The sequence below is a fragment of the Oreochromis niloticus genome, linkage group LG19 (assembly GCF_001858045.2).
Source record: "Oreochromis niloticus isolate F11D_XX linkage group LG19, O_niloticus_UMD_NMBU, whole genome shotgun sequence".
NCBI classification, from domain to species: domain Eukaryota; kingdom Metazoa; phylum Chordata; class Actinopteri; order Cichliformes; family Cichlidae; genus Oreochromis; species Oreochromis niloticus.
Genome location: NC_031983.2, coordinates 26,055,722 through 26,070,279, shown reverse-complemented (window position 1 = coordinate 26,070,279; position 14,558 = coordinate 26,055,722). Strand labels below are relative to the sequence as shown.

General features: G+C 39.4%; 1 protein-coding gene across 3 annotated transcripts in view; it reads right to left on the bottom strand.

The window, feature by feature from the left end:
• Window positions 1-1,681: 1,681 nt before the first annotated feature.
• Window positions 1,682-14,558, bottom strand: part of LOC100703068 (serine palmitoyltransferase 2) — a 20,850-nt gene continuing 7,973 nt past the window's right edge. Inside the window, exons 5-13 of one of the 3 annotated variants that reach the window (XR_270161.4) lie at window positions 13,719-13,843; window positions 13,081-13,174; window positions 12,704-12,809; window positions 11,782-12,001; window positions 11,002-11,128; window positions 9,268-9,403; window positions 8,595-8,724; window positions 5,533-5,610; window positions 5,218-5,352 (exon numbers count right to left, since the gene is read on the bottom strand). Coding sequence is in view for 2 of the 3 variants with exons in the window: in XM_003445484.5 (XP_003445532.1) it covers window positions 5,233-5,352; window positions 8,595-8,724; window positions 9,268-9,403; window positions 11,002-11,128; window positions 11,782-12,001; window positions 12,704-12,809; window positions 13,081-13,174; window positions 13,719-13,843 (1,058 nt within the window). In the remaining variant the exon portion in view is untranslated. The other 2 variants (XM_003445484.5, XM_025901008.1) reach the window with 2 other exon arrangements.

Here is a 14,558-nt window from a genome sequence, read left to right as displayed (position 1 = left end):
ACTAATGGAAGTTGCCCTTTGTCACCCACTTTGAGTGGAGTTGTGACAAACGGGAGATGTTTAGTGCATTGGTAAGGTTAATGTTAAGTCAGTGCTAACTTGCTTGCTAACATAGCTTAAAGTTGTACTGCTTTTTGAGTACAGTCTGAAGTAGGTATGGTATTCAGCACTGTGACCAATATCTTAGGAAGTTCCGCATAAGATTACATTAAGGTTGAGCTGTTCTGTGGTTTATGCTGGAGGAGAACAACAATAGTCTCCATTTTGCCTGGCCATTAAACACCTGTATTTTGGGACGAGTCTAGCTTTATGAACCATGCATCCCCTTTAATAGGGTTAAGTGGCTGACCTTAATAGAGGAGCATCCATGCCTTCTCTTCAGTCTGGCAGAAAATGTGGTTGACGTCATTTTCTTGTGTTTTGTGGCCTTGTGAAACACATGGCTTGAGTTTTCACAATTGGTTGTGGCATAACTGTGCCACAAGTGTAACTGGTATGACTTGAATAGTATTATGTTTTAAATTTGGTAGTTTGGTCTGGCAGCTTTGGTGTAGACAACATTGACTGAGCTTTGAATTGGCGTGAATTTGGTTGTAGCTTGGTTCCCTCTTTGTTGGCAGCTTGGATGTTTTGGTTGGTATGCTACTATGGCTGATTCTCATACTTTAATTAGAGTTTTGATTGTTGACTACTAGAGTTTTCGCAAAGCGGGGTGGTGTGTTTGTAGCTGCAGGCCATGTGATGAGGTCAGGTGTACATTTAAGTAACAACACTTTGATTTTTACTTGCTGTTGTAAGGTTAAATGATTTCCTGTTGACCCCATTTGCAAGAATGGATTTGCTATTTGTCGCAGATACTACTTGTGTGCTCTGCTTTCTTAGTTGTGGCCTACTGTTATTGATTTGCTGACAAAGGAAGATTGGCACTTGATGCAGCTTACCTCTTACTTCTAGGCAATAAAGGCTGCCCCAGATTAACTGCTCCATCTGTGTTTCACTTCACTGGCCACCAACTCATCAGTGATGTTTGTCTCCTGATGGGGTACTTTTAATAAACTATCTTTTAAGAAAACTTGTTTCCCTTCCTAAAGACTAACTTCTTGACAGCCATCCTTCCACTGAGACTATTTCTAATAAGGCTTCAGTCAATAGTAGATTGATCAACTGAAGGAGCAGATGCATCAGCTCCTGTATCCAGTCTTTGCTTTCAGACTTCCAGATTTATTTTAACCCAGTAATTTTTAACCCTGCCACTACCAATTTCCTTAAATTTGCTCTGCAAATCATGCTGAAATACACCAGGATTTGGACTAAAAACACATTGGCAATCACTTTGTTACTGCAAAAAATACTAATGTTATGCCTGTCAAACGGTTGTCTTTGGCATTGTTTTTTGCTGATCTGACAAAAAGAAAAGAAAAACTGGAATGGGTTAAGTGGCTTAAACAAAATGCTTTTCTGAAAATGGTCAAGCACCAGGACTGAGAATGAGTGAAAAATCCACCAGTGTCCAAAAGAACAACTTAAAAGGGTTTTCAGGAAACCTGCAGAACTATTGACAAAAACACTTTTAAAGAAAATTACAAGAAAGTCTGCCCCCAAATTAATCAAGACAAATTAACACACAATCATGACACACTACATTAGGGCAGTAATAAAAAAAACTGAAGAAAAATCCAGATATTTTAAACTCTTTTATTTATCTACTCGTGTAACTGACAAGGGTGAGAAACTTTACGTTTTAATATTTTACCGATATGTTGAAATAGTGCATTTTCTATGATGAAATGCAGGGAAATTAGTTAACATGGATATCACACAGTGCTAATTATACAGTTGAGTACTGCTGAAGACTAAGTAGTTGAAGAGACCAATTAAGATGTTCAAAGATGAACAATTGAAGTTATGACACGAGAACCAGAATTCTTAGAAAATAATCTGCTTCAAAGGCACTACTTTATATCAGAGAACACCATCTCTGATGTGTGGTAACTTGCACACACACACCTTCCTGCTTGCTCCATAATAAACAAAATCTTCCAAACAGCTCATATTTAATGAAACAATATAAACTTTGTAGAGAAAAAAAAAAAAACAAAAAACAAAAAACCCCCACAAAACAGGCCATCATCCATAACAGCATTTCATGCTGTTTTACCAAAACAAACAATAAAAAAAAGAGGTTATTTTGCTTTTATGTAGTATTTTCTAAATAAAGTGGATTTTATGGTTGAAACCATAAGCCGTCTTCATAGAGGACTACTGAGAACTACCAATGAACTGAAGGGAAACTGATCTAATTAATGTTCAGAAACTCATTAAAATGTCAGGACATAAAATCTTTACATAACGTGAACATATGTGTAAATATTTGCTTTGAGTATAACAGTACAGCTTCTCTCTGTTCATAATTAAAAATACATAGATACATTCTGTATTTGTATAAACAACATTGCAACCAAACTTTCAGCTCATGAACGATCATCTGTGATCCATTTTCTGCAGAAAGGAAGCCAGATGGATTACATAAGACGTGTTACACAAGTATCTCACACTACACATCAGAAGATCAGCAAAGATGGACGAAAAAAAACAAAACAGCAACCCCAGACAGACATGAAGACAGAACGTAGTAGGTTTAAAGAACAAACAGTGTTTCACTTTGAGCATCACCAGCTCTGGTGCAGAGCAGCTTCTGGGATGAATTCTTCCTCTGCGTGCGTTAGTATGAAGGACGAGCGCTTGAACAGCAGTCGTCAGTGTGCACACATGCAAGCGGTGGCATATACACGTGGGACATGAGCTGCCTTCACTAAGGAGTGCTGCTGTCCCAAAGCTCAGTAGTACAATGTAAACGCCCACATTTCCAAAGACAGCAGCTGTTTATGTGGAAGAACACAAAACACACTCACCTGTCCTAAGAAGACTGTTAACATCATTATTGACTCATTAGTGCCAGCACAAAGAAAGCATTTTGTTTTTCAAGGCAATAAAACAATTATCAGACACAAAGCAGTAAAACCAAGTTGCAAAGAGCTGGATCCTGTCCACACTAGTTTACCCGCGCTAATAGATATTCTTCAGTTTGAACCTCCTCACGTGACTTAAGATTAAAAAAAAATCCTGTAACAAACAGGAACACAAAAACAGTCCCAGCAATTCTGGCCCTGGTGTGGGGGGTGTGGGGAAAAGACGCTGACCTTGTAACAGTATAATGTGTATTATGTTTTAGGGTTAAAATTCTCCATTCAATTTTTGGCTTCCATTTTTTTCTTTTTTTCAGTAGCAGCACTCGACCGTGTGTTTAAATCTCAACATGGCTTTCTTAAATGCTTCTTTCTGAAATGGAAAGTTTTGTCAATGAAAGAAATCGTATTTATAGTTTTGCAACAGAAACCAGATTATTGTGAAAGTGTTATTGACTTAAAGCGGACTTTTCAAACTTTTCCTTTTTCTTGTATATATAAAATAGTTACAGCGGTGGATATTCAGAATAATGAGGTCAGTGAATGTAAATGTAATCTCTGTGAGCCAAAACCTCAGCGTTAGACTGCTCTGAATGTTCAGTTATCAACAGGATTTTCTGCTTCTGGGGCTCGTCTCATTTATAGACGATGTCTTTGCTATAACCACCACGAGTGTGGCTCTGAGTGAAGAAACCACGCCCACTTGTTATAAGCAAACACTTAGGGAGGTGTGACCAACCAGAAGTCAGTTTCAATGAAAGATGCTAAAATGGGTCATTTTCTAACAAAGGATGAACTGAGAGGCGACTCCAAGGCTCAGTAGCACATAAGTAAAGATGACTTTGAACTGTGAATAACGCAAAGCTACTCTATAAGAGTTTAACAGTAACAACACAGAGAGCAGGTCCTCCATAAGGAAAATGAAAAACAACATGTAATATCACTGGAATCGTTTCATTACTGAACAAAAGATAAAATCAAATGTTTGGAAGAGTAATTAGTTGTTGATTTCTATTTTGACTTGTGAGTTTTACCGATGCAATGAACAGGATATTAAACATTTATTCTTTTGAGCCATGCAGCCCGTTCAGGAACATTTCCTCACACATACCAACATCACAGATGATCAGTTCTATTCACTTTGGCACTGTTCTCCTGACCCAGAGCTGATCTCAGTGGAGGCAAATAAAATTCTCAAATATGATTTTTTTTTTTTTTTAAACGTGAAATATGGCAATACCTTCAGCTTACTACTGCAGGCAGATTTTGGGAAATGTGCTCATCTGCTTTGTTGCTTAAATTCAGATAAGAAGATCCATGCTATGCAGCAGGAAAAATATGAAGTGAAAGTTAGCAAACTGTGAGCTTAGCTTTAAGACTCGAGGCCGACTTTGTCCATCTAATCTTCTAAATAATATCAATAAAGTGATCAGACCATTCCTTTTTTAAATGGAATGCTGTCAGGTAATTAGCTCGAAACTGACAGATTTTTAATTTCCTGTGTAGAGCCGAGAATGACAAAAAAATAAATAAATAAAAAATCTAATTTTGTCTGAAGTGTTTGGTCAAGTCAGGATTAAATGCAGTATGACATCTCGCTGTAATAAGTGAGGTGTTTTACAATATTCACGTTGCTCGAAAAGACCGATGGGAACTGACTTTAAAAGATAAAAGTCATGTTTGCACGCTAACAGGCTCCTGATGGTGACGAATTAGGTCTTGTGGAAATACATGCAGTGAGTTCTACTTGTGACAATAACCGCTGGACTAAAGGACCGTTCTTTGATAGATGGTAATGATGTTGTCCTTATTAGTCTCCTTACATTTGTGATTTATGTTAGATTCATGTCATAAAACAAGAAAAAAACAAATAGATGACGTGCACACTGGATCTGCAATTACAAGCGTAACAAAGGCCAAAACCACAAAAACTAAAGACACAAACAAACAAACAAACAAACAAACAAACAAACAAACAATCTTTTTTTAAAAAAAAAAGTGAAAAAAGACACAGGAAGAAGCAGAGGTGCCATTTTCACTGCTTACAATCTCTGCATGTGTAGTAAGGCAAAGTAAAATCTGAGGGTATTTTTAAGCGTTTTGCTTTCGTCGGGGGACGGGGAGGTTACGTGTTGGCAACATGATGGCAGGGGGCACGTACGCACATGTCGCTCCTTAAGGAAGACTTGTGCTCCATCTTGACCGACCCGCTCTGTATTTTCCGGGGTTGTTCTGGTTCACGCCACTTAAGCAGCAGAGTGATTCATCAGTCGTCAATGTCCTCATACACATCATCATCAAAAGGCCGCGCAGAAGACGGCTGCAGTCTGTGACGGGAGTACTTGAGCTGAAGGAGGTCTCCAACCTCGCTGATGACGTTCAGCGCCTGTGGAGACATTTATACAATGAAGAAGAAAAAAAAAAATGCTGTCAGTCTGAAGGCCAACATGAAGAGCGAGGACATTTACAGGTGCAGAGACACCAGCCTCATAAAACCAAATTGCAAAGTGGGGCCGAAGCAGCAAAGATCTCTGGTTTGAACTTTTACATTTTTCACTTCTATTACCTGGGTGTTAGAGCAAAGTGATGACTTCATACAGACACGTCCTCCAAACAGCAGCAAATCTTCATTCTATCTAAAGCTCTTCAACCAAGGGGGACATATTCAGCCTCTGAGTGCATGAGCTCTGGTTAATGCAGCCGAAGTGCTCTACAGTTCAAGCTGTTATAGCGTAAGGTCGACAATAATTACACAATGTAGGGATGAGTATATATTGCTGAAATGAGTCTTTAAATTTTAATGTGGTTTTGCTTTGTTGCATCATGCATGTTTGTTTCATCAGTTCAAACTTTAAGCTTCATCAGTAGATTTCTGCTCACTTGAGGTCAGAGCAACAAGCTGCAGAATAAACAACATTTTAAAAAGTTTTAAGATTCAATATTGTCAGCGCAACAGCACGTTAATGGATTCATTGGCATAAATCTGGACTCCCGTTTTTATGAATCTACAGTTTCCTTTTTAAAATTAATATTTCTGTCTCAAGATTGCAAATGCTACATTTTGCTCACCAGCTATTTGTTAAATCCCTCAGTCCCGCAGCACACAGCTGCTTCCCTGAAACAGGAAACGAGATTTATCGTCTCACATCTCACACTGGTGACGTTAACCGGGAATAATAAAGTAACTGGTTGGAAAAGAAATACAAGAGAGAGAAAAAAGCGGAGAATTTCCAAAAATTCAGAGTAAAGTGAGGTTTCTCCCAGTGTGTGAAAACCTTATACAACGTGCTTTTGTTCTGAAATTAGAGCTCTGGCGTAACATACATGCGTGGAGTACATTGTTCCCGTTATACCATATGTTTATTCACCAATTCCTGGACTTGTGATGATTTATGTCTCATAGCTATGGGGCTTGAGGACTTTTTCAATATGTTTCCTATGTGTGTAGGTTGCCAGTAAAGCAATATATACCTTCTGTTTATGGTAAAGCTTTGTGAGGATAACAGATGGGCTTTGTATCACATCTTAAAGTCTAAAGGAACTGAAGTGCTTTATTGCCAGCCTGTCCAGAAATACTTTACTGCAGTCAAATCATTAGTATCTTTCTGTGTCGTTTCGGCCAAATATTAAGTTTGTTCATCTCTTTAATCAAGTAAGGCTTTTCAGGTAGACTAAAAAAATAAAATGAAATAAAAAAAAAATTTATATTTCATGGAAGAATCAATCACTATTCTACCCTTGATGCTTTTAACATTTTGAGCCATCAGACGCCTGAAGTAGCTCCTCCAACTCAACACTAGGTGGACAATTCTGTAACCGTCTCCACATTTTCAGATACATTAGTTATAACCTGACATTTGTTTAAGGTTGATATTGCGGTCAGTAGAATGAAATAACGATGGCAATAAAAGGATTTAGGTCGAGATGTACGTGTGGGTGTGAGAGAGTGAAAAGATAACACTCTGAAAGCTCGCCAGCGGATAAAAGAAACACACAAACCAAGATGACACTTCAAAGTGCATGAGAATAATACAGAGAGGAAGGCTAACGGAGACAGATTTAACACCATGACAGATAAAAGCACTACGGTACAGTACTCCCACTCCTTGTCTTCAGCTTATTTTGCTCAATTTTTTGAAGTGCACCGAGAATAATAGGAACAGATAACATAACCCTGGATATACAGGACTTCCTGGAGACACAGTTTGGTATCTGCGCCAACTGAGCCACATAAATTAGACAGGAAGCACAGGAGAAAGCTCAACCTCTGTGTTAGATGATTTACATTAGTGTAAAATAAGAAAAGAACCGTGGAGGATCTAAGACGGTGGCCCGTAGTGAAGAGCAAGCAGGTCTGCAGTGAGCTCATTTCAGCGACGCAGAAGAGCCCTCGCTGTGAAGAGTGGGCGGTTTTAGATGTGTTGTAATCAAAGCTGAACTGTCTGCACTTACACAGGCCAACACAAAGAGCAATGTTGAGGTCTACACTCAAAACACAGGGAACAAACAGTACGTTAACCTGCACAGTGATACGGCTGACACTTTATTTTTATACGGAGCCTCTTCTGTGAGACTTTTCCTGGCACTCTCTAAATCCCAGTGAGGCATTCTTGTCCTTTGATGGATTTCTGGCAAAGGGATGTCAGACATTAAGCTGCAAGGGACTCAGCATGCTCTAAGTTACTCAAGGGATCCTGTAAAGGTAGACATTTGAGGTCAAAAGAGATCATATCAGCGTCCCTCAAATTGCAGACAGTGTTTGCCCCTGTTGGACTGCTCCACTTTATTTAATGTCAACTTGATCTCTCCACTTAGTTTCAAACAGCTCAAAGGTCATTACACCGCTGTGAAACAGGAATGAACAAACTTTAGAGAGTATAACTAAACAAATCAGGCTTGGCTAGTAGCAGCCAGCACCACTCAGATAAGCCTGCCACTGGTAGACTATTAGTAATTGCACCCTTTTCGTCCTTGTGAACTCCTGCCGGCAAATCTAGCTAACAAGCTACATGCTGGAAAAACTTTGACAAAAACTTGATCTGTGCGCAGGCCCAGTAATTAGCCATAACCCCTGTGGAAGTACACTTAGCAAAAGCACCAGTGAGCTTAGTTCAGAGAGGCTCGGGTCTAACAATTCTCAGTAATTAGAGGAATTCGGGGAATGTTTTTCACTGAAATGTAATGGCTTCACCCTGACCGTTCGCCTATGTAGACAGGGAGAAGTGGATACGCAAGACTAGTCAACATCAATACATCTGCAGCTGTAGGTGCTACAGTCTATCCTTTAAAGAAAAAAAACCTGACAGCTTTTGCATACTAAGTACAAGCTGCAGAATATTACATCCAATTAACTGCCATGTTTGAGACATCAGGACAGAGCAGAACAGTATTTTTAGTGGTCATTATTTAGCAGGATTTAATGACACTCATTGGTGTGTAACAGCTTCTTCTTCTTGGTCTTAAAGACCCCCCCCCCAAAAAAAAAGAAAGAAATTGTCCCATTTTGAGAAATCATTGTCGACTTTTACCTATCAGTATTACCATAAAAGAAAATCGTATCTAGAATGTGCCAAATTAGACATGCTGAATACTAAAGATATGTTAAGATATTTTTAAGTGTGTGTTTACCTGGTCGAGCATGTTTTTCGAGTGGCCGGCAGAGATGCAGAAGCGCGCTCGCGACTCAATGATGGGTGTAGCAGGGAAGCCCACGACCACCACGCCAATGTTCCTCTTCAGCATCTCCCTGGCAAACGCTCTGGTGGGAGAGGCAAATCTGGCTGGATCAGGTGACCCTGAATCCTGCCTTAGTTATGCTGCAATAGGTGTAGGCTGCTGGGGGATTCCCATGATGCACTCAGTGTTTCTTCTTCAGTCACCTTTCTCACTCCCTATGTCCTAAAAGACCTCTCTGAGCTGAATCATACTTGTTATTAATCTCTGGCTCTCTTCCACAGCATGTGTGTTATCCTGTCTTCCTTCTCTCTCCCCAACTAGCATCGGCAGATGGCCCCGCCCCTCCCTGAGCCTGGTTCTGCCGGAGGTTTCTTCCTGTTAAAAGGGAGTTTTTCCTTCCCACTATCGCCAAAGTGCTTGGTCATAGGGGGTCATATGATTGTTGGGTTTTTCTCTGTATGTATTATTGTAGGGTCTACCTTGCAACATAAAGCGCCTTGAGGTGACTGTTGTTGTGATTTGCCGCCATCTACATCCATCCATATATATAAAATACATAACACTATATTGCTCTAAAGGCTCCAAGCAATCAGACTAGTAGTAGACAGCAAAGACGGAGGCTCACGCTATCTTGGCGGGCATGTAGAGCATCATGGGTACGACGGGAGAGTCGTTGTTGCCATAGATGATGAAGCCCATTTCTCGAAGCCTCTTGCGGAAATAGACCGTGTTCTCTGCCAGCTGCTGCACACGCTCACTGCCTAAGGATGATGAAGAAATTTGGAGACATGAGAGTTGATAGGAAGCATGATGGAAGTTAATCACACGGATGTTCCGCGTTCTAAAATCATCTATATTTAATCCTCTAGGTTTTGTTTTTTGCAGTGTGATGACAGCCGTTTGCTTTGCCACTTTAACGTGTTAGACACACAAGTCATCACATGCTGATGTGTTAATGGACAATATGCGAATATTCACAGAGCGCTGTCATACCCACTCATCTCTGCTTAGTGTAATTTGTTACTCACACTCACTGGATACAGCAAACTCATTAATGAAGCCTGGCTTCATGTACTGCTTTATCAGTTAAATGTTTTTGTTTTTATTGTTGTTCTGGGTTTGTAACCAAACAAGTTTTTTATTATTTGTTTATAATAACTGGTTTGTTTGGTTTAAATCTGCATTTGCATTATTTAAATTATATTTGTGTCATGCTTGTATCATTCATCTTTTAACTACCCATATTTATTTTCATCTGGATTGATTCTGTAGTTTTTCTTGTGGGTTTTTAATAATTTTTCTTTACATCCACATTTTGTCAGTTACTGGTTGCAATTGATTGCAACTCAATTTTAGAGCTACACAAAGGCGATTCTCTTACCGAGGCCTGTTTATTCTTTACTAAATCCGACTTTCCTGAAGTGCAAAAAATAAAATGAGCACTTAGTGATGCTTTCCAAAGATGAAAATGAAACATTCTGCACGTCTACATTTGAATCCAACACAGTACTGTGGACTTTTTGATTTGATACATGGACAAGTACATTTTACTGCCCAAAGTGCTTTTGTGCTACAAATAATGAGCTTCAAGTAATTTCTTGGTTTAGATTTGGCTTAGTGACATCTTGAACTGTTCTTGCAAAATGGTTGAGGTTAGATTAAACAATCCATGTAGAGGAGATGGAATTGCCTCTTGTCTATAAACACAGACCATCATAAAATATTCCTTAACCTCTTTAAATCAAGTAACCATTCTAAACAAAAAATACATACATAGTTATAACTCTTTTTTCCCCTTTCTACTCCTTTACTTTATATAACATCTGATGAAAAAGACCAGACGCTGGATCCAGTCCTACAATTCTTAACTGTGCAGTGACACCTGGTGGCCCATCATAACAATTACAACCACTATTTCTGACATAAAATCATCAGAAGTGGAGACGTCACCAAATTATAAATGCAATGCAAGAAAACAAATAACCAAGAACCTGCACCATTATGCACTATAGTTAATATGCAAGAACAGCCTGAAGTTTGCTGAAACTGGCCGTTTAACTCTGCATGATTTACAATTTTAATCCGAAAATGTTTTGTAGTTTGATGTTGCTGCAGAATTTAGTTGTTTATCACTCTTTAATCTATCTATCTATAGAGGAAATCTTCTGACCTCAACATAACATCTTTGTGTGCCTATATACCAATCAGATTCAGATGTGGTCATGGACTGCAGTGCATGTGGAGTGCACTATAAGTAAGTGGAAAGTGAGATTTGGCTCAACATCCAACAATAATGACTCTTTAAAAGCAAAATTTTTTTACACTTTATATTGAAAGAAAAATCTGGACTGAGGCTTACCTATTGTTGTGCCATCCTCTCCCATAATGCACTTCATAGAAGTGATGATTTGCTCCACCACAGGAGGAGACATGGAGGTGGCGTAGACCGCACTGTGGGAATGTGAGCGCAGGTATTCGATGAGCTCCTAAACCCAGGAGACACACAGAAGACATAAGCAGATACGCATGAACAGCTGCAGTCTCTCAGTCTCTCGACACGTTGCTTGTTGCTTCCCTCTTTCATGAATGTGTGAAAATGTTGTTTTTATTTTTAGAAGCACCAGATTTACATTAAAAACCTCAACAGTCTGATAAGCACAACGTGAGAACTGAATTTCGCTTTGCGCTTTCAAACCTGTCAATCTTCCCGTTACATTTTTAGAAGAAAATGAAAGTCATTAAGAGCATAATGTGAGGTACATCCTGTAACCTGTTAACACATTCCTAAGTGATTCATGACCAATTTTCTCCGACTCCTTTGTTCTGCTTGAGAGCTTTGGCAGTTCTAAGACGCCACTACATGATGATTTAGATAAAGTGTCTTATCTCGATAACCATCTTGATAAGCAAGCTTTGCTATGCTAAGTTTTGATGGGTGTCGTGCTGAAATGTCAAGAATGCAACACGTACTGTTGCAATGACTAGCACTCGTTTCTGCAACGCTTAGAGAGTCCATGCATCAGTGCACTCTTGAAAAACTATGAGTGAGTTTAAACTGATGTTATGCTGGAAAATGCACTCTTTTTCCCCTTTTTTCTTCCTTCAAAAAATAAAAAATAAACACAGAGATAAAGCTCACCCTTTTCCCTGCGATGTATCCACCTGCAGCACCAAAGCTTTTGGTAAAAGTGCCCATCATGACGTCCACGTCACATGGGTCGAGGCCAAAGTAATCCACCACACCTCTTCCTCTTGGACCCAGGGCCCCTATACTGTGGGCTTCATCCAAGTAAAGGTAGGCCCGGTAGCGCTTCTTTAAGGCAATCACTTCTGGCAGGCGGACTATGCTGCCCTCCATGCTGCAGGGAGGAAAGAGGCAGAGTGGAAGGTGCATTACATCTCCTGAAGTGTTACAGCTTTGTTTTTCCCAACAAATTCAGCTTTTGCACCAGAGACTATCAAGCAGCTGTCAACATAGAATAAACAGCTGAAATGACTTTTGACTCAAATAAAAAAGATAAACCTATTAAAAAACAAAAAAGACAGAAAATGTCTTGCATGTTTCAAATGCTTTTTGTAGCACCCTGTCAGACAGAATCAGGTTAGCTAACTAAGCACTGACACATTCTCAGTACAGCTTAAAGTACTGAACCTGACTGAACCATCAGAGAAAGCTGAACCTGTTCTTGTATGTGCTTAATGGCATGTATGTCTTTGCACCAGAAATACATCAAAGATCCGTCTTAATAATCCAGCTAGGGGCACTGGCCACAGATGGAATTGCTGCTTATGCAATAAAGTTTTTAGGTCTTGCTCAACCTGAAACTAGGAAGGAAAATAAATTAAAAATGGGCAACTCCCTTTTTTTCTACTGCATAAGGCCAAAGACAATTTCAGTACAGTTGCAAAAGTTGTATACAGTCAGCGCTGAGACTTTCTCCTACCAAAGACAAGATTTAAATAGATAGATTAAATACGCACATCTAACAGAATCAAAAGTTCTAAATATTTATTTTCTCCATTAAGTCATGTATGACATCTACAGGAATTCAAAGCAGTACCTGTAAATGCCTTCAACCACTATTAGGATCTTCTTCCATGGTCTGTGAGTCCTGGGTTGGCCATGAACGACGGCTTCTCTCAACAGTTTTTCAAGGCTCTGCATATCTGACAGGAAAAAACAAAAATCTGAAGTGTTAACATTCAAAATGATAGCTGTGGTTTTAGCATCAGTCTTCCTTTGTATGCGATTTCAAAATGCTTTCTCTTTTGTATTGATGTTGTTTTAAAGCTGGCAAACATTAGATCAGACAATAAAACTAATAAAAAGCACTATAATTACAGACCTTAAGAAGCAGTGGAAGTTTTACAACATGGCTAATGCATGGGAATAAATGCAGATAGGAGGCAGATGGATAGGAACCAATATGAGACTCACTGTTGTGTTTAAAGACTCTGATGGTGGACCCAGATAGTCTGGCTCCCAGGACCAGAGAGGCATGGTTCAGCTCATCACTCAGGATTAGACAACCCTGCAGAAGATTAATTAGCATTAATATTTCATACATATAGGATTTCTGCTATTGTGTTCCGCACAATAGCAGATGACTGCTATGTTTTTTTAGCCAACATTGTTTTTATTGGCTGGTGAGTTTTGTAAGAGGGTGGAGAATCATTTTTTACAATTATACAGAACGATCTCTGCTGAGAGAATTACACTGAGAATGCAGCTTGCTTTGTAGGACTGCATTGTTTCATACCACGCTGCTCTGAGTCTAACCCTACGCATTCATACCAGCAGGTCTGAATCATTTCATTAGAGCAGAAGTCTTTAGCAGTCTCATCACTGTTGGCTTTCACTTCCTTAGTTTGTTCCTTTCTCACTTTAACACAGACAACCAGCCAGTCACCAGCAAGTGTTTCTTCCTGATATAAGATAAGGTGCTTGGTGTAACTGGTGACCTACAATAGTGTACTATTAAGTAAACATACTTAGCAAAGACCCATGAACATCCATCCAGGATATCTTGCTGGAAATAAGCTCATCCTTGTCCCATGTATCACTTGTGGTCTTACCTTGCCAACGAGTGCTGGTATGTTCATTGAGTTAGTTGCAAATCCCATGCCGAACGCCATGGCTGATTCCACACCCAGGAACCGAGCCACCTGTTTCTCCATCTCCTCGTGTCTGTCCAGGTTACCTGAGAAACAAAAAATAAATAAATACATGAATTAAAAGAAAAAAAAAAACCCCACAAAAAACACGGGAGCTTAAAATAAACGGATACCACTGAACACCTTGAAGTTCTAAAACTGACATAGATTTTTTTAGTATTAAAATGTACTTGCTTCTCCTGGGAGATGATACCACAGAAGATCAATAAATAAGCATAAAGACCGGAAATGGAGGGAAACAGCTAGCCCGGCTTTGTTCAAGTTAAATAAAACAAGAGGAGAAGTCAAGGATCCCCGCCAAAGCCAATCCCCCATTTCACGGTTAAGATTGTGAGATAGATACTCGCCAAGTATAAGAGCTTCCTCCTTTGCCCATGCTTCTCCTCTCCACCCAGTTTAATCATTTTCACCTTGAGATTTTTTGCATAATCGTGCTGACTGACAAACTGCACTGATCGCATTCTGCTCCAATCAATTTGGCTTCTGTCCGGGGAGTTAAAAAAGGGAACAAATACTTAAAGTTCACATGATATATCTTGTTTGTCCAGTTCATATATCATCCAAGTGTAAAGACATCAAATTGTGGATTTTATTATGATACATACAGACTTCTTCACATCCTGTGAGGTTACCGAAACTTTAAATATCGTATCGCTTCAAGCTGATAAGAAGGCAACAGTAACCCAAATAACTACTCCTTACAACCAAGAGAGAGATTTGCATCATAGATGTGTTTGGATG